The sequence below is a fragment of the Haemaphysalis longicornis genome, unplaced genomic scaffold (genome assembly GCF_048455015.1).
Source record: "Haemaphysalis longicornis isolate Haplotype H1 unplaced genomic scaffold, Haemaphysalis longicornis Haplotype H1 scaffold_10, whole genome shotgun sequence".
NCBI classification, from domain to species: Eukaryota; Metazoa; Arthropoda; class Arachnida; order Ixodida; family Ixodidae; genus Haemaphysalis; species Haemaphysalis longicornis.
The window spans coordinates 21,162,882-21,183,328 of NW_027526204.1; the positions used below are offsets into that span (position 1 = coordinate 21,162,882).

Consider the following 20,447-nt stretch of genomic DNA (forward strand, 5'->3'; position numbering starts at 1 on the left):
ACGCGCGAAACCATGCGCTTTTCGGTAACGCCCGTCGGTTCTCGTGAAACGTCGTGATGGAGCAAGCAGTTCAGACTGCCACGGCACCCGGCCTGTCGCCGGAGCAAGTAGCCGATTTGTCTGCGCTCGTCAGCCTGCCAAATGACACCGAGGCGTCCACTTCAGGCACGCATCATCCGCTGCGCCTTGTCGGACGCGGCTGTTGCGGAGTGGCGCGTCCAATGGTTTGGCCGGCACAAACGCGTCGGATGGCAAGTCCGAACGAAACACCTTTCACAAATTGGATGCGCAGTTCTCGGAGCGCCGGTTCATAACTCGGTAATTTTGCCATTAACCAGGCCAAAGTAAACAGCCCGTTAATTAACTTACACCAACCGACAAGAAATACTCTATGAACACAAGTTTCAATGTCTCTTGGGAAGTTTTTAAATTGATTTTTGTGTCTATGCCGCAAATGTGCTGTAGTGAAAAGTCCTGAGCACCTCTGGTGGCTGTACCCCATTGCACCGATTTCCTACATGCTCATAATCATTTTCAACAAATCATTTCTTATTGTGACAAGTGAAAGAGCGAGTGAAAATCTAAATTCATACTCAACATCTCTTGGTCTATTCCTCTCGAATCCACGACAATAATAGGCACAGGGAGCCTCTGACCATGTATGCCGAACAAACTTGTCTCAAAAAATAGCCAACCAATGTTTTCACACTTCTACCCTAAATACAGCGGCCACATTTTACGTGACAGCGGTAAAACACTCGTGCAGTATCTCGACAATCAGCACTCGGCCATCGGCATCCTTGTGCTTGGAGGACGAGCTGTTGCATGGGCCGCCTATGGCACCTTGCCGGACGGTGTCGAGGGAAGCATCTTCAGCACTGTTTCCTGCAAAGGCTGAAACCATTAGGACAGCAGACAAAACAACCGTAAAAGAAAGGTATAATGTCCTGGCAACAAGCTCGGTGAGGCACAGTCCTCGCCTTCGGAAGACCGACCAGGGTTCCTGCCAGTCAGCCAAAAGGAACAGGAGCAATCAAGCATCGCTATTCACTAAGCCAAAGCATTCGCAGAAGAAACATAGCTGGTGCCACAAACCATCAGGCCAAGAATGCTTTCCTTGGTTTCACTGACGTGCGTAAATTTCAAAACGGTAAGATGTTTAAATTTGGGCTGTATACCCCTAAGTTGCATAGTACGTTGGGTGTGCCACGAGGGGCCGTGAATAATGTGACTGAATTGCGTGGGTGCTGCACTCGGACAAGAAAAAGAGCAAAGGCGTGCACAGTTGTTGAACGCATTTATGTCACACTTTTCTGCCATTAGCTGCTATAAAAAAATAAATGATAAAATCAAGCTCTCATGTTTCATCATCATCTCCGACCATGACAAGCTCTAGTTTTGGCTGCGTGTCTGTGCCGTCCAAGCCCCGAATTACTGGCGGGAGCTTGTTGGCAACCGCTGCGATAGTATGCAGATCTGGTGCTGCCCTGTTCAGGAGGGAAGTTGGCCTTCGGCCCGAGCTCTGGCAGCTGAGTGCAGCCGGCAGAACCGTGGTCAGTGCTCGAGGCCGGCTCAGGTGCCATTGGGAGCCAGGGAATAGTGGCTTGCTCTGCTGCAAAAGCGCGGGAAAAAACGGGGGTTGAGCAGGGTTCCAGTCTGTAGCCACCAGAATGAGGCTTGCAACTAGCGCGCAGCAGCCTTGCAGGGCAGCAGAGGAACGTTAAGGGGGCACATGGGTTTTAAAACAATTCCTTTAATAGTTCAGTGAACTCTGTGAAACTTGTTGCTGCTTTTTCCCCACTGATTTCAATTATGCCGTTATTTTTTGAGTCAGTCAATTAGTTCCAAAGATGATTAGAGGTGATTAGCCATTTTTGGAGGAACAATAGACGAAACAGTACTGGTCATACAACTGAAATTTTTATATTTTCCAATACTATGAACCCTGGTGAGTGCAATGAGAGAATCGGTCTTTTGATGCCCTGTTTGGGACTAATTTTACAGCTCATTAAACTTTGGTGTCACCTGTGGCAAGAAACCATTTCGAACGCCCATTTCGAACACCAAGGTTTAATGAGCTGTGAAAGTAGTTGCAAGCGGTGCATCCAAAAATCGCTTCTCCTATTGCACTCACAGGGTTCGTAGTATTGGAAAATATTAAGATTACAGTTTCATAGTATTGGAAAATGTAAAGATTACAGTTTTATCACCAACACTGTTTTGTCTATTGTTCCTCCAAAAATGGCTAATTAACTCAATTATCTTGGTTAACTAATTGACTGATCAGTGGGGAAAAAGCAGTACGACTGAAAAGTTTCACAGAGTTTACTTCATAATTAAAGGAAGTTGTTTTAAGAGCCATGTGCCCCCTTAAGCAAGCTCTCTTAAGTTACCCTCCGTTGCCAAAATGGCGATGTCGTTGGCGTACAGCGTGTGCTGTACTTCAACATGGAGTTGGTTAAAGAGCAGCGGGGACAATGCTTCTTAAAAATTAGAGCGCAACTACGACAACAGAAAGACGACAAACGCAAGTGCTCACTCACAACTAGTTTTATTAGAGGCATCGTCTCATATATATACAACATAACTCTTCATCGGGAGGATGTGCACAAGAAAACCACAGAAACACTGGTAAGAAAGCATAATCAGCATGGTAATACGCATCAGAGTGCAGCTTCGAAAAAATCAAATTTACTAACACGCAGCTGCATGGAAGTGTCACTGACGCACTGGTTCTTTCCTCGTAATACGAAAAAGGGCTTCTCAGAGTTCCCTGGCCATCGTGTTTTCACTTCTGCCAACAATTCTAACCTTCTCAAAGAAAGGTCTGCATTTGGACTGCAAAGGACTGGATGGCCTGCACTGACCACAATGCGCTGGCAAATGCGCGCCCCTATTCTCGTTCAGTGACAAATTGTGCCCCTGTGTGCTATCATTCACACAACTGCCCGCCTGGCCGGTATAGGCCTCCCCACATGAAAGCGGTATCTCGTCTTGAAAGAAACACACACAGCGCGCAAAAGAACAGGACGAAAGACGGAGGGATGTACAACACAAGCGCTGACTCTCAACTAGTTTTTATTAGAAACCCAAAGAATATATACATGCAGCATTTCTTTTGCGTTCTTTGCGCAGCGCAGTGCGCAAAAGAACCTGCTCTTTTGCGCGCTGTGTGTGTTTCTTTCAAGGTGATTTACCAACTCGCCCAACTTTCAGTGTTACTTCGGTATCTCGTACACCACTCCTATGCTGCAGGGCACAAAATGCTTGGCGCGCTTCTTTTCGCATTTTTTTCTTTTTTGGTATGCTACAAATTTGCACACACAAGTGGCCTAGTTTTCGTGGAGTGGAAAACACCGCAGGCACTTAGTGCCTTTCTGCCACCTTCCTCAGGTTGTGCGTAACACTATGTATATAGGGTAGGACAGTTGGCTTCGCCTCAGGCTGTTTCGATAGCTTTTGACAAGCTTTGCCTTTGGCTTTTAGCAAAGCGTCAGAAACACCCACTAAAGCAGCGAGTTGCCGATCCATGTTGCATGGACGGGGTTTGTGTGGAGAGTGATGCATAGCATGGAGGTGAGCTCAGCTGCTTCCCTTCCTTGTGGTACCTTGAACACTAGGCTATAGACTGAGAGCCTCCAGTGTCAATCACTGTCAGTGCCTCAGTGCTGGGCATACGTGTCTGGTCCAACTTTTCCTCTTTTTTTTCCTCTCTCTTTTTTGCCCATTTCCCTTTCCCACATGCAGGATAGCAAACTAGGCTCTAGCCAGGTTAACCTTCCTGCCTTTCTTCTACATTCTTCCTTCCTTCCTTCCTTCCTTCCCGAGAATAAGGAGAAGGTCGTGGCCGCGTAATGCGTTTCCTAGTCAGTACAGCCAGCCGCCAGCTGAGCTTGCTTATGGGGGTTATATCACAGCATAAACGTACCTAAAGCATACAAAACCACCCGAACTGAAATGAACAACAGCCAAAACGGACCTGCAATGGGTGAAAACCACGGTGTAGAAAAATATTGAACAGAAATAGCCAAAACCGACCTAAAAGGGGAAAACCCGCAAAAAACATACTAGCAGCAGTAGATGAAACTGACCAAAAGGCAACGAAAATACCCCAAATACCATTTATAATGCATAAGGATGTCATAGATTATATGCCTGATAACAAATGTTAATATTACAATGTGACAAACCCTTGAAACTGAAAAAAAAAGTGGTAACGGGATTTGAACCCGGGTTAGGATGTTTGCTTCGCAGGAGTGGTACTACTACTATACACTACGAGACCAAGCGGTTCTGTGCGATAAGTTGAGGGCCACATGAGTGTGGACATAGCTTCAAACATGCCCCTAGATGGCGCCATGCACCGCTTGGCTGTGCTGACTAGGAAACCTTCGGCGCTCGGCTAAAGGTGTCCGCGAAAGTGATGTCTTTAGTTTTGGCGGACAATAAATGTTGTCATACATGTACAGGTGGACCCGTACGTTTCAGGAGAAGTACGGTAACCATTAGGTGCGAGTACGGCAGATTCGCTTGGAGATCGAGTTCCTGCGCGGCGTAGGATTTCTGTACAAGAATGCAGGTGAACAACTTTCTTTGGAAAGCGTCATAGCCCGTCTGCTTCACTGCCGCACTGGTTTCCTGGAGGGCCACTATTGCCGACAGTTGTTCGAAAGTTTCGAAGCAGAGGTGTAAGTGAGCCCTTTTCTTGCGGTCTCTGAAGCCTCTACAGTGCCGCTGCATTAGGGACAAGGGCTGTTTCTTGGGGACCACTGCTCAGTTATTCCCATGTTGAGTTGGGAAGAGAGTCACGCTAGGTCCCACCACCGCTCCCAGCACCTGCAGTGGGAGGGGTTCGGCCTGCTGGGAATGCTAACCTAGATCGATGGGTCGCATTAGGCTAGGTGAGTTAGCCTGCCTCTGAGTGAGCCCACCCGCCGTTAGAGGCGGGGGTGTGCCTCTGGGAGCCAAGTCTTAATGTTATTCGTGACTGAGCAGGCCACGCTGCTGGTTAGAGTTTCTTGCTGAGGGCTCCAATTAAGGCGGGAAGAGTTGCCAACCCGGCCGTGCCGCCTTTGAGGGCTATGACCCGCGTATTCATATTATCAAGGTTTAGATGTTCCTCCTGTCAAGAAGTTTCGCCCATAGGCTCTGCTGGGGACGGTGATGGCGGCGGTGGCAAAGGAGCAGGCCTATTCACCTTCTCCAGTGCAGATATCGTGGTTATTCTTGGTTGTTAGTTGCGTTTTTTGCCTGAAGCGATGCTGGCTTTTGGCAAAGTTCATTGGGCTAGCCGCGGGAGGTGACCCTGGCCCAGCTGCCTACCTTGTTTATCCTTGCTTGGCAAACCGCATCTGGCTTCTTTATACGCCGCTTCCGAGAGCAGGGAAGTCGCTGCTGCTGAGGGCAGGAGCGCCCTGGTCACGTGCTGTCTTGAGCTGCTGCTGTGATGTTTTTTTCTGGCTGGCTGGTGCTCTCGTACCTGTTGTCGCCGTTGCCTGGCTTGTTCCTTGTCGCTTATTAGCACTGGGTTTGGCTGATTTTGGTTGCGCCCGCTGGATTCGCCTGAATTTTACTGTGCAGGCTTGAGAGCCCGTGAGGTGGTCCTCTCCACAGATGAGGCGGGTGGGCTTGTATTGACATCGCCGTCCAGGGTGGCGCCCACTTCTTGGCCGCAAGGACCGCAGAGTTTGACGCTTGGGGTGGGGCGTAGGTCAGCCCGATGACCAATTGTCCCGCAGTGGGAACAGGCCGGGATTGTCTTCTTGTATTAGTGCATCACGGTGACGACACAGTTATAGTGTACACAGTCCATGGTTCGACGAAAACTCGTCAGGCGAAGGTGATTCATGCATGAAATAAGCACAGGCACTCGCGTTGTCCAAAAACACAAATAAACAAAATGACGTTTTAAGGTCGCTACGGGTCGCTACACGTTGGAGCGTCTTGCTGTGCTCAAGTGTGTCTCAGTGGCAGCTGGTTTTCGGTAAAATAAGCTCGTACGAACGTGCCTTGTTTGTCACATGGTATGCGATAGCTGGACAGGGACTGGCTATCAGCCTGGCTGGACTACCTATTATAGAATCTGATGACAGCACAAAGCAATGCGAGGCCAAAGCACAAGCTGCAGGGCAGTGTGAACTTGTCCCTAGCGATGCATGCATGAGTACCATAGCTAGCTGGCGTATCTGATGCCAGGGGTGCAATCGGAACAGTGGCACAGCTGAAACGGATGTGAAATGGTCACTTCTGAAGGAGACGCAAGTCCCAGTGGCGCCCAAATTTGAACGCCAGCAGCTGCCAAGTGGCCTCACTCTGCCATCTACAAAGGTCGACCAGTAGCCAAGCGCATTTTCACATGGCCTCTTGCATGTAGCTCAACGGGTCCCTTCAATTGAAAATTCTTGAGGCGAGTGATGCACTGTCCAGGTTCAGTGAGTGCTCTAATGTCCTGCACGGAGGACTCGGCAGAGAGGCTGTCCCATACGCCCAGATCGGACTGCGAGGCAACACGTTTTCCAAAGCTGCTATCGTGTGCACGAAAATTACAAGCAGCCTATGTTTACGGTTCGGAAGGCAAGTACTGCAGGGTAATCCCAACGTCAATGCTTTCTCCTACGTGAACAGAACCGGCATGTGAGCCCCTGTACAGGGCAACTTTTCTGAACAATGCTGCCAAAGAGAAAATACTTTTTCTCAGTACACGCAGCAAAATAGAACAGTTCGCTGTAAGAGAACCTTCGAAGACAGGAGAGGTTTTTTGCCCTTGATCTCAGCCCCACCGCTGTGCGCACATGTGTCTATGCCAAGAGAGAAGTCTGCTTCCAGGCCGCAGCGGCACCAAATCCAAACGGGAGGGTGCGGTGGGGTCATCAGATAGCGTAAACGTTGGTTAGCACATCGAGACACACCGTTGGCAGCGAGTTGCGTGTGCATACTTTAAAAGGTCAGACACAGGATTAAAGGACACTGTGAGAAGGGAGGCTCCCGGGACATGGACTGGGGACGAAAAAGCGGACGGCGAAGCAACCTGGGACCTTTTAAAGTGAAGTTTTGTTGTTCTTCCCAGTGGTGGCGTTGTTACCAACACGCACTGCAGGAAAGCCAACTTTACACGATTGGAGGGCACATGATAGTGGTGGTGGTGATGAAACAAAAAACACTTCCCGTGGCTGGGACCCTCACATTATGAAGCCATCTCAGCATGCAAGTCACTCAGCACTTCCTTTAAGTTCGTTGCACAGGTGTTGGATTTGAACATTGGTCGAGTTGAAGTGGACAACTCGTTGTACCTAAATGACGACGGTCCAACGACGACGGGTGGGAGAGCTCAGCTTTCTTGCAAGAGATTCGTTTGCTGTCGTGTGAGTGTGGGCTTCGATTCGCAGGCAGTTTGCACTGTGATCGTTGACACTTGGACTTTGACTGTAGGGTGGTTTGTGCTTCGACCGTGACTGCAGCGGCTTTCACTTTGGCACTTTGCCGTTTGATTTTCGCACGCAAGAGTGCTTCGCGTTTCAACCACTGTCATCGTTAAATGTAGGGTATTTAAACTTTTTTACTAGCTTTTGCAACATGCTCTTTTCATGAAGACAAGATGCAAGTTTGGCTCATTCGAAAGATTGCCTAGGTAGAATAACAGTGACACCCCTTTTAATGCAGGCTTCACTCAAATAAGCTGCATAACGGGGAAAACAGACAGTAGGCATGTAACACCCCAGCTACTTTGCTGCTCTGAGCTTATTACGTATTAAGGGCGTTGCGATTGTCCAAGGCCGACGAAATCCAATGTAAGTTAAAACAGGGATTAGAAGCTCGCAGAACAAGCTGTTTGCACCTAAATTTAGTGCACATTCTTTCTATAGCAGTAAGAGTGGTGGGGTAGACAATGCAAGTTGCAGATAAACACGCAAACATTGAAGCTCCACTGCTCCACTGCATACCAAGCAAACTGTGCACTTTGCTGGCCTTAGTGGCTCAGCCATCTGGAGTGTTGGGCTTGTCTGACAACACTGGCCAAGTGGCATACGGTGTTGCTTTACATTTGTCTGTTTGTCGAGCGTACCCACTGTTTCATGAAAGGATGGCTATCAAATTCAATCGTAACAAAAATAAGTCAGGTACAAATTCGATAAAGAACACAGTGGTCCTGTCAGTATCGCAGTGCCACCTATGGGAACGAACGGTAGACAAGGCAACGAAATATGTTTTGCCGTTTGCTGCGCCTGAAGTCAGCATACTAACATTTGTTTCAGGTACATGCCCTGGGTGCATCGTCACTGATGTTACGGAGCACACAATGGAGCGGGAGAATTAAACAAATTCGGCTTAAACTGTGCAGTTTTTCAGTGAATAAAGCATCGTTTGGTGCTGAACAAGCGCCTGGGCCACTAAACACCGCATCTTTCGAACAAACCAAACATGTATTTTGCCATATCAGGACCCACATCAAGAGTGGGTGATGTTCCTCAAGCACTGCGAGCCCCAGCAGTTTTGCTTTGACCGAACACAAAAAGCATGTTACACGTAGCAGGGCCTATCAACACGTGCATTGCCAGGAAGTGAAGTGTGTTTGAGCGGTGCGCACCCAGGTCCAGGCCTCAATAACAAGTATACAGGTTTATTGCCGAAAAGTTTATGTTTGGGCACAAACTGAGGTGGAGAAGCAATGCTTCCGACTGCCAAATTGCGGGGACAAACAAGGGAGAAGGAGCACACTTCTTCAAACAGCGGTCCAAGCGCGCCTCCTCGCGGGGTGCCACGCCTGGTGCGAGGGGAGGCTCGGTCCTCTGCGGCGACAACCGGGCAGCAGTCTCTTCTGTACAGGGAAGCACCACTCTCCTCCTCCGGGTGGGGGACACCAGCCAAGACGCGCGCACAGCACACACACACACACACACACACACGCCGAGGTCCACCGTCATGCATCATGGCACGGCAATAAATAGAGGCCGGCCACGGGAGGCAGTGTTCTGGCCGGCCTTGGGGAGATCTACGTCACTCACTGGCTGAGACTAGAGAGGAGGAGGGCCCCCCACTGGCCGCAGGGGGGGTGGGGCGGGAACTGTCACGTGTACGGGGGAGCACAACACGGGTGGTCGTTGGTGGTCGGGGAACAGTGGTGGGCCGTCACTCCACCTGCTGGGTGCTCACGGGGACCGCCAGCACTTCCACCGTCTCGCCGTCCCCGCCGCCGCCGTCGGCCGTCACCACGGGCGCCATGGTTACTTGCATACCGTGGTACATGGACACCGGGATGGTCACCATGCCGGACACCGGAAACGCTGCACCAGGGGAGGACAGGACACGTTGGGCCCCCTCCTCGGAATGCAAAAGCGCACAACTGGAACGCTTGTCGATGGGAACGTACTACTGGAAACCATACCAAGCACAACCCACGGCATCCTGCTGACCCACTCTGCGTGTTCCCTTGGGCACTGTCCTTACCACGTGGCTACGTATCCCTGTCTGCACGTCCACACTTGGCGTATCCTTCAGGGCATCAGCGGGGAAGGAGAGAGCTGGCTGCAACAGGATGCCGTACTGACTGCTTGGCCACTGCTGCGGCACTCGGAAATCGTTACCACTGAAGCTAAACGATGTTCACTTTGGCTTTGAAATTGAAATACAGTAATACCTCGTTAACTCGAACTTGCATATCTCGAAAAATCGGCTAAGCCGAAATTTTCTGCGGCACCGAACCATTTCCTATAGGTCCCAGGTATTTGTTGCCCTTTATTGGAAAGCATTTTTGGGGCAAACTGCCGATATCTCGAAATCTTGACCGAGAGTGACAGGGAAATTTCGCCGCCGTGGACTGTTTCACAAGATTCACGCAATGCTGCCGCGCCTCAGTCCCTCAATTTATTTCTCGTTTAGCCGCGCCTACCACAAAGCCAATGTTTTTCCTGAACAGGAAGTCTGAGCCTAGAGGCATATCAACTTCGTCAAGCAAGCCAGCCTGTGAACGTCTTTTGTATGTTTTTTCTCTCTTTCAAACCTATATGAAAGCAAACTTGGAAACTGCTGTTGAAGAGCTGGTAAGTAGTAGCGCCTTTTTTTGCGAGTAACTCCATATTTCATGGCAGTTCGCACAACTTTGCTTATCTCGAAAATCCGCTTATCTCGAAATATTTCTCGGTTTTTACTACCTCGAGTTGACGAGGTATCAATGTATTTGAGAACTTGGAATATTTGTCAAGTAGTCTTTTTCAGTTCCGAAAATACCACCAGGTACTTGTTTCAAGCAACCTGGATACAAAAAAATATGTCCGACGTGAGAAACGAGAATGGGCCGGCTGAAACACACACAAAATTCTTCGTATATCTGCGATGAGGTAGGCATCAGATTCTATAGCTGACTTAATTTCTTACGAGGACCCAATTTCCGCGTATTAAGTGGACCACCTTCCATTTGTGAGAGATTACTTTGGAGCCACAAATATTGCGTTTTTCGCCCCCCCTCTCTCTTCTGCGCCTGCAGATGAAAACTAACGGCCATCGCCTTTCGAGCTCTCGATGTGACGCAGACGCTGAAAGCCCTCGGTGCGACACCCCACTTCGTTCCAGGATAACGGGGACCCTCCCCTCCACACTGCACGAGCTGCGAGCGCATACTGTATTTTAGCATGTATAACCCGCAACCAAAAATGCGAAAATTTCAGTGGCAAAGTAGGAGTGCGGATAATACGCGTGGTTCTTCCTTTAGTGCAGCTTCACGGCAGTGCGCGTTGTGCCATGGAGCTCCTATGCAGTAACACTGACTAAAGCCTTCTATGGCAGCGATTGTGCAAAACATACAAGGACAAGGAAGAAAAAACAAGGACGAGCGCACTCTAACAACTGAATTTTATGAGTGAATTGTGACTTTCGCCTTGGAGTCGGTGCATTTTACTTGCTGTATATACGCTTTTTCTGTCTACATAGTATGCGATGTGTTGCTTGAGCAGTAGCTTTGGTGCAGCCTTTCCTGCATAAAATGTGTGGGAAATGACGCGAGGATTTTTTTCCTTTTCCGGCGGGCTGAAAGTGCGGGTGCGGATTATACGCAGGGGCAGGTTATACGCACGAAAGTACGGTAGTTGCACACCCAGAGTACGGCTGCCCAGTAGTTGTGGTTGGCACACATTGCAGCCTGCCCTCCGAGAAAGCGTAGAGGCCAGAAAACAAAGCAGCAATGAGTGGCGCCTGCTGTGCTGTGTATTCCACAAGCTGCAACACTCACAAGTTTCACGCTGTCGGGATAATCACCAGTCAGGCTTTCGGGTACACCCCTCCGCAAATGACAACCTTGCAGCTTTTGAGTCTTATGTACGAGATGCTTTTGTACACAAACAATCTTCCCCAGTGGTATTTTTTGACCTGAACAAGGCGTGTGATACCACGTTTACGATGCCATGGGTACTTCTACTAGAGTTTTACTTGTTTGGAATCAATGGAAGCATGTTAAATTTCACGGTATTTTCCAAGTGCGTGTAGGTTCTTCGTTATCACAAACTTTTACTCACGAAAATGGTGTTCCTCCGGCCCCTCAGTTAACTGCAACGGGTCAATCGAGGGGCCTTCGTCTCTGCCACGGCCACCACTGGCAACACAAGCGTCCCCCTTCCTACCACCGAGAACCCCGCTCCCATCTGTGCTACACCGCTCTTCAACAAACCGGCCTCGGTCAAGTGACTACCTTCGCCACTGGCTGCCTTTGATCATCTCCACAAGAGTGCCAGCAACAGATTCCAGCGTGACATCGCCACACCTCCGTCGGGCAGTTGTCAGATGGAGGTGTGGCGCCGGGTGGCGTGTTTCCAAACGCTTTGCTGTGCAGAGCACCCACGTGACATGTCTGATGTCACTGCGCGTGCTATTCTTTTGAGCGCCTGCTAAAAGGAGCCTACTGTTCGGGCTCTGTGGCCCCGATGTAGAGTACTGAACACTGGCGCTGACGACTTCGGTTCCAGCCTCAGCAGGTCTACCTCTTAGTTTTCTTTTTTTCATTGCTCACCTTTTTTTCTAAATTTAATTTTTTTGTAAACACGAAGTTAGGGCTTGTTTTTGTTAATAATGGTGATTTGGTGTGTTTTACGTGGCTTTTGGTTTGGGGTGCAGCCAATGACGACGTTTAATTACCATTCTGCATCATGCGAACAGACATGTCACATGGGTGCTCTGTGCAGCGAAGCGTTTGGAAGTATGCTGCCGGGTGACAGCCACTCAGGACTTAGTCGTCTCCGATGGGCTCCCCCATTTAAGCGACAGAGCATGCTGGAGAGCAAGGACTGCCCTGCAACAGTTTGGGAGGCCAGCTGGGGGCTCAGCCAGTGCTGGATCGCCCACAAAGCCTCCCTCCAACCCCTCACACTGGCAGCAGCAATTTGACCACACGAGCTCCTCTGGAAGCTCGACACACTAGCGAGTGGCGCGACCCTGTCCAGAGGGGCCGCCGAGGCAAGGTGCGTCGCCCCCGTCCCCACGGCCGTACCGCTCTGGGTGCCGTCCTCGCCCGTGAGGATGATCTGGCCGTCGTGGTTGATGGTGGCCTCGGCCAGGGTGGCTACGGCCTGGGCGGCCGCCTCGCTGTTCAGCTCCATGTTCACCGCACTGATGGGCGTCACGGCCTGGCCACCCTCCCCGTCCGCCGTCGTCATCTGCACACGGCACAGCGGGGGCGGTCACCAGTGCCCACACCTCGCTCCAAATAAGGGACTCCAGCGGCTGCCCACCCCAACAATCGAGGCCCCGACACGGGCCGACCCTTTCAATCGCGCTGGAGGAAAAGAAGAACACTACGAGGGCACTGCCCACACTGCAGCGACTGTGAAAGCACCAAACATGTCCTTTCACCATTATGCAGAGTTCAAAATGGCACAAGAAGAGACAGCACTTGGCGCTGACCACCAGCACTGGCGATTCATACCCCATGCGGCAAAATATACCCAAGTGAGGTGCGAAGGAATGCCAATGTGCAAAAGCGAATGCACAGTACAAACACAGAGCAACCGTACCTGTGGCAAGGGACATGCAGTGAGCACTATTCACGAGGCACACAGATGATGGCGCCCTCAGGTAGCAAGAGCATAATTAAAGCACTCTTGGGAGGATCAGCGGCAAAAACGTTGGAGCCCGTCCATTCATCTGCAGTCCGTAGTAGCATCGGGATTTTGACACATTGCTTTCACGTAACGACAAAAAGTACGACAGTAACAGCATGTGATGCGTTTTCTCGTGCTGGATACACACCTTACAGGGATTTTAAGCACTGCACAGGGACGAGGTGCCGAAAAAAAAGAGCGTCTTTTCACATTTCGGTCCCTAGTCTATCGCAGCACTTTTAAATTCTTGCAGTTATGTACGAAGCTGTCCAAATGACAAGTAGTGACCCATGTGAAAAATGGTCACACTATTTAAGCTGGAAATGGTACTTTCCAGAGGCGCTTGCAGCTGGAATGTGTAGTCCCAGCTGGAAATCTGGCCCCGGTGGCGCCAATGCCCTCTCTTTACCCCTCTGAGAGGGTGTTGGCGCTGCCCGATCTTAGCGCGAGGTGTTTCGCTCCCCAACTGCCCAGACCAAAGCCTCCTTTCCTCGTGAACCAAGTCCCTCGGGAACCTTCTAGGCAGTGACGACTTCAATCCGCTCAACGGGTGGATCCACCGCTTCGAAGGCCACCATGGCATCAGCAGCAAAGCAATCTCCGGCGAAAGCGGAGAAGTGGACAATGCGTCTATTGAAGCCTGCCTTCGCTTAAACTTGGAGACCATGCTGTTAACATACGCATAATGCCAACGAAGCTGGAATTTTTTACAACCTGTTGCCAAACTGCACTTTTGCTACGAGAAGCGAACCCTGCTCTGGCCTCAAGACGTCCAAGGAGTGCATCGCAGTGTGGTTCTGCGCTGAATCGGATAGCTCGGACAAGTGGCGGCTTTCTATCATCGGAAGATCAGCAAGGCCACGTTGCTTTGAAGGAGCCATGAAGGCAAAATACAAGTTTGTTTTATTCAAAAGATTTCATGATTTATAGTGTCCCCAGCACTTGCCCAGGCACAAACGATGTTTTATTGACCGAGAAATTAATCAATTTACGTTAAAATTTTGGTTTTCCTGCTAAATCATGTTTTCGTGGTCTGCAATGACGTCACAGGAACCGACCGCTCTGCAGCCTATTGGAAAGCCTTGTTTACCATTAGTGAACGAAGATGGCGCCACCATACCGTGGCAAGCAGTTTTCTGCCTCTGGTTTGTTTTTGACTGTATTTGAGCCTGGCTTGTTTTTGCTCAGGGAGAAAATAATCGTTTCGTGAAACATAGTGCTCGCTCGACAAATATGGTCACGCAAGACAGGGTTGCTTGCGTCAATCGGCCAGTGTCATCTAGAACTACCCAAAAGCCAAACCGCTAAGCCAAGCATAGTGCGCGCAGTACCAACAGCAGTACGCATCGGTACTTCTATGTTTACGTGTGCTTTTGTAACTTACACTGTTTGTCCCACCATTCTTAGGGCTTTAAAAAGAATGTGCCCTAAATTTCAGCACAAATAGCTCATTCGGCAAGCTTACGAGAGCTGCCCAATATGCGTTTGCTTTTGCCGGCCTCCGCCAATCGCAGAGCTGGCTGGTACGACATCATAGGTTCTGTTGCGGGGACCGAGCTAGTGGGTCGCATGGCCATTCCCTTTTTCCCTGATTATGTAGCTGATTTGAGCGAAGTTTACGTTAAAAGTGGTGTCAGTATGATTCTAACGAGGCAACCTTTTGAATGAACCAAACTTTTGTTTTCTCTTGATGGCTCGTTTAAGAAACGCAAATACTTGCCAGTGACTTACCAAGCAAACAAGAAAGCTTGGATGACCCACGAGTTGTCTGCGAGTTGTTTGGGCAAATTTGATGAGGACATGGTGGCCTAAAAGCGACGAGTCATGCTTATCCTCGATAACTGCCCGGCCCACAACGACCAACCGAAGCTGACCGCAGTCAGCCTGAAATTTCTGCCAGCCACCACGGCCAAGAGTCAGCCACTAGATTAGGGAGACATTGCCAGGGAGGGGGGGGGGGGGGGGGGCAGTGTGCAATAAATTGTGTTTTAAAAGGTAGGTGGCCCGTTTGGCATGTCGAGGAGGTTGAAAAATTGCGCCCACCTCCCCCGCAAGGGGAAACCTGTGTGGATGCGACGCATCGTGGGATTCACTTGGTGTTTCCGTTGGATTGATTCTGAAATCGCGTGAAACGTGTCGGGAACGCGTATGATTATTATGTTTTATGACTATTATTATGTTTTATTGGCCAATCTTGGTCAAACTCTCTAAGTGGCATGCTTGGGGCTTCGCTGCCGCAACGACCTTTACTCCATCATTGTTGCTGTAAGTGGGAGCTTCTTTTCTTTTATTGCAAGTGTTAATCATTGCCCCATCATGCGTTGTACCAGTAGCTTCTTGACGTAGTTTGAATGAGTCAAGGATATAAGGCGCGTTCGTAGCATTTGATTCTGTCTCGGTTTTGTGGCGCAGTGGGAAGAGCACCATGTACCTTGCGTTCCGCCCACAGGGTCGTTCGATCAAAACCGGGCGCCGCTAACAATTATTTTTTTTTTATAGTGTAGGGGGAGGGGTGTGGACGGACAACGCCATATGGAGGGACAAGACGAGTGAATGAGATGCTGTCGCATCTAAAACTCCACGTTTTGGTTATAACGTGGTACCGCTTGTAGCACGGATCTTCACGACTCCTGTGACTATGTTTGGTCAGTAGTTGGATTCGACTGTTCGACCAGAGTTGCCACTAATTTTGTTAATGCGGGATTGCTGTCCAAGAACATTTCATTGCTGAGAGATACGAAATACTACACGGGCTTCTATAGACACGTGACGGGGATCCATTAAATATTTTGTTGCCACGGGAATTTCGTAATCGTAGGATTTCGTAGTTGCGGGGTTTGCGAAAGCAACCACCAACTGTTCGTGGGTCATATGCTTTGCGACTTTGTGGTGCGACATGTTCTTAGTACTTTTTAAATATTTGGATGGAAGGGGGAAAGGGGGGGGGGGTCGGGTCGAATATTTTGAATTATAAAGGTGCTGCTTGAATCAAATCGAATACCAAATAATTCGAAGTTCCGAATATTCACACAACTGTACTTACGATGCATGGGTGCTTTCCTTGCTGCTGTCACGCTCCAAAAGTTCCTGCCACCCAACCAGTTTGCGAGACAGCTTTCCAAGGCAAGTGAGTCTGCCACGATGGCTTAGGAAAGCTTAGCAGTATGCATACACCTGAGCTGGCCTAGCAGCTATGAGCCAGAGATGCCAACCCTCCAGTGTCACCTTGGCTCCTCGTTTCTTTGAGGGATTCCCCCAGGCATTCCGTGGTCCCCGGAAAAGCTTTACATGTCACACCCAAGACAAGAAGGGCTGCCTTGCAATGCTTATGGGAGAAGCACCGCTCTCCTCCCCGTCCCACTCACCCTGCCAACTACACGGGCCTCGGAGGGCTGCCTGGGCTCGCTTCTTTTTTCTCATTTTCCTCATTTTAAAGACCGGCCACACTGCTTTCAGGGACACCGCATTTCCGGCATGCTCCCCAGTTTCCCAGCATTGCGCAGTGGCGACGTCTTGCCACAAGGACCCGCCAACATGCAAAAGGTCCTCGCAGGCAATCCAGCGGAGTCAAATGCCACGCAAAGCCTGCACGCGCGCTGGCAGGTAAACACAAGTGACGAGTGCATCATGGGATGGCGACTGGCATCAGCCCACTGTGACCTTCAACCCGGCTTGTGGGTTGGACTATTGATGCTTTTGGTTTCCTCTCCCCCCGATGTACATGATGCGCCATTAGTGACCTCACACCCCGCAATGGCTGTTTCGTGGGTTGAACTGTCGGTGGACCATTTAGTTCCGGGGCAAACATGTCCTAGCATACCAAAGTTAAATGCTAAAAAACAATGGCATTTTTAAGCAAAATGAGCATGTGCCTTTCCTCACACCAAAGGAAGCATTGAAGCTGTTTACTCCAAATATAAACACAACGATACACTTCGAGGCCAAAGCTTTAGGAGAGAGACCTTGCCTGTCACACGGGCACTTTCAATCGTGATCAAGCCTGATCTCGCTCAAACTCAATCGTGGTTTCCCAAGCTGCACGATTGAGGTTTTCAAGCGTGATTGGAAGGGAGCGGTAGCGCTGTCGTCCCCACTCAGTAACGCCATAGAAGGCAAAAACTTCCAATAACGTCACAAATTGTGCCAAATAACTTGACTCAAATAGGCGGGTAATAATACATGCTTCTACAAAATTGCACTTGTGCACTCTCAAGACCACAGGTCAATCCAACATGATCCAACGTCACCACAGCTGCCTGTGGCTGCATCGATTACAGTAGTTTTTGTTAATTCGTCTTGCAGTACTGTCGCTATGGAGACAATTATGAAGAAAAATACAAGAAAAATACAGGATGGCAGTCGTCGCAAAAGAAGGACTCACAGACTGCGACACAAAGCGTGGCACCCGTTGCTACAAACAGCCACGCTACAATGGATGCCCTTGGCATGGCTACGAAATGGGCTGATACTGGCTGGGACTAGCAGAGGCCTACTGCAAAATACCCCTTTTGGTGCCATCTCTGGCGTATGCGAGTGCCACCTCTCAATAGGGATCGAAACCTGCTGCGTAGCAGCGGTGACGCATTGAGTGCGCTCGAATAGTTCACCCCACCTCGCCTCACTCCGGATTGAAATACAGGGGTATTATATACGAATAAATACGGTATCTGGTTTTCACAGAACCATTTCTGTTTTCCCACGAGGCCAACAAGCACTGGTCAGATGGGCATAACTTTTGCTGCACGGTCAAACTGCACATCAATAAAGGTATCCAGTTCCCCGTCAGATGCCCATAGGATGTAACGTACAACAGTTCCTGTCGGGAAACGGCTTTCTCTGGGCCATTTCACTTGTAGAGAATTTTTGCGAGAGAAAAACGGGAATTTCCGGCACACTGGGCCACGGAATGAGACATTTGTGGGCAGACGCGGTCGCCTGTTGGCCACAGTACTCACGGCGCTGACGGTGCGCACTTGCGCCTGCGTGCCGTCGGGCAGCGTCAGCAGGGCACTGCCGGGGTCCACGTGGATGATGGACACCGTGCCGTCCGGGTTGTTGATGGTCTGCACCATGGTGGGCGTGTAGTGCGCTATGGGGCTCGTGTACAGCGCCTGAAGAGAACGGGGAGGAGGAGAACAGGTCAGTGGCACCGGGCGGAGAGAGGGGCTGCCCCCCACCTTGTCCATGCGCACCCCGGTGAGGCCCTCGGCGGGCGGCGTCAGCTCGGCCGCCGTGCCGGAGGGGCTGGGGCTCTTGGCGGCCGCCGGGGCGGACTCGTCGTCCTGGAAGGCCGGCAGCAGGTCCTCCCGGCCGTGGAAGCGGTAGCAGTTGACCACGATCTGGCGCAGGGCGTGCGTCCACGACACCTGCTCAGAGCCCCCCCAGCCCCCCTGGGACACTCTCAGCGACGGCCGTGCGGCAGCGCGGCACAAGCACTGTCGCGAAAGCGGACAGAGACAGACGGTCATGCACGCATCTCGGAATGCCCTCCTTTCCAGAACCACCCAATTAGATTGAGAGCACTGCCCATCAAACCGCACTGCCCGGGCACGGCAAAAGAAGAAAGCGGGCGCTCCGTTTGAAACACTGTCAACAAAACATCAGCGGTACAAATCTCAAGGCATGGTTTGTAACATTAGCCCACCTCAATCAGCCCACCAACCACACGCGCAAAAGAAGGCGGAAGAGAATAAAAAAAGCTAGCAAAGCAATAGAGCATCTAACATGGTTCGCCTGGGCTGAGTCAGACAGGCAGACGAGCTCAATAATGACCTCGTAGATAAGTTTGCCAACACGTTGTAGACCTCTCGAAGGTAAACTTTCGACAGACTGGTTGGGAAGTTACAAACAAGAAGTGTAATGACAAACTCCAACCAATCGTACAGAGAATGGAGAGCTTGGGCACATGTTGGAGCCGATTCAGCTCCTTCCTCAGGGATGGTGACAGCATCTTACAGCCTTCCAGCGCAGTTGGTCTCTCACAAAGCCCCTCGCTGTGGAGTGTAGCTTGTACATGTACACAGGTGGGAGGGTTGCAAGCGAGCGATTAAGGGGCAACACACTGCTCTTAAAACAGCTTCCTTTAATTTTTAAATAAACTCTGTAAAACAGGCAGTCTTACTGCTTTTTTTCCCACTGATGTCAAATATGCCGCTATTTTTTGAGTCCGTCAATTAGTTACCGAGATAATTAGAGATAATTAGCCCTTTTGGGAGGAGCAATAGACAAAACAGTGTCAGCCATTAAACTGTAATATTTACATTTTCTAACACTATGAACCATAGTGAGTGCAATAACAGAATCGGTTTTTTGTTGCACTGCTTGGAACTAATTTTACAGCTCATTAAACCTTTGTGGCACCAGTGGCGAGGAACCATTTTGAGTGCCCATCTCGAACACTGAAGCGTAATGAGCTGTAAAATTAGTTCCAAGCAATGCAACAAAAAACTGATCCTCTTATTGTACTCACCAGGGTTCACAGTGTTGGAAAATGTAAATATTAGTTTTGTGGCTAACACTGTTTTGTCTATTCTTCCTCCAAAAATGGCTAATTATCTCTAATTATCTTGGGAACTAATAGACTGACTCAAAAAATAGCGGCATATTTGAAATCAGTGGGAAAAAAGCAGCAAGACTGCCTGTTTTACAGAGTTTATTTAAAAATTTAAAGAAATAGTGCACCAAGGTACAGGAGGGTTGAAATTTGTGCCAGTATAGAGTCAATGTATTCCACGTTTTACTAGCTCGAACTGCATGAGTGGGTGCAATGGCAGCGAGGACGTTTGCCAGAGATCGTTTCCAGCTCGTTGTTGAAATGTGTTCATTTCAATTTTAAAAGACGGCAGTCATTCTTGGGCTTCTTAAACACTAGCATTTTGATCTGCCTGCTTTTCTGTCTATCCCTCGATTTGGCCGCCCAGTCAAAAGATTAACGAATTCTTCAACAAGATGCTTATATATAAGCACAACATTTCCAAACTGCTAGATATGGTTGCATCATTCATACTTGCAACATTGTTCAGCAAGAACAAAACATAACGCACACTTGAAGTAAAAGATCGACATATAACCAACACTAGCCCTATTCTTAAATTTAAAATAGACATGGGTGTACTTTTTGCATTGAAAACATTATTCTAACCCCGAAATGCAAGAAGGGTTCGCGCTCCATTCTGAACCTTCTCGCTCTAGCGCCAAGCGAAACAGCAACACAAGGTCCGAACTGATGGCGTGGCAGCAGTGCAAATGCGGGAAAATCGAATTCAGCAAACCTCAACTGTGTTTATCATGGAAGAGACAGAGAGACAAATGAATAAATTTATCTCATAAGGATGGCGCTATGGCCGAAGAGGGAAAGGGTGGTGA

General features: G+C 49.6%; 1 protein-coding gene across 8 annotated transcripts in view; it reads right to left on the reverse strand.

Moving 5' to 3' along the window:
• Positions 1-8,601: 8,601 nt before the first annotated feature.
• Ewg (DNA-binding protein Ewg) overlaps positions 8,602-20,447 on the reverse strand; it is a 34,649-nt gene continuing 22,803 nt past the window's right edge. For 3 of the 8 annotated variants that reach the window (XM_077689070.1, XM_077689068.1, XM_077689069.1), the window contains exons 6-9: positions 18,260-18,517; positions 18,038-18,193; positions 12,473-12,638; positions 8,602-9,281 (exon numbers count right to left, since the gene is read on the reverse strand). In XM_077689070.1, the coding sequence (XP_077545196.1) occupies positions 9,127-9,281; positions 12,473-12,638; positions 18,038-18,193; positions 18,260-18,517 (735 nt within the window). In that variant the 3' untranslated portion in view covers positions 8,602-9,126. The remainder of the gene's footprint in view (positions 9,282-12,472; positions 12,639-18,037; positions 18,194-18,259; positions 18,518-20,447) is intronic. The other 5 variants (XM_077689075.1, XM_077689074.1, XM_077689076.1 and 2 more) reach the window with 4 other exon arrangements.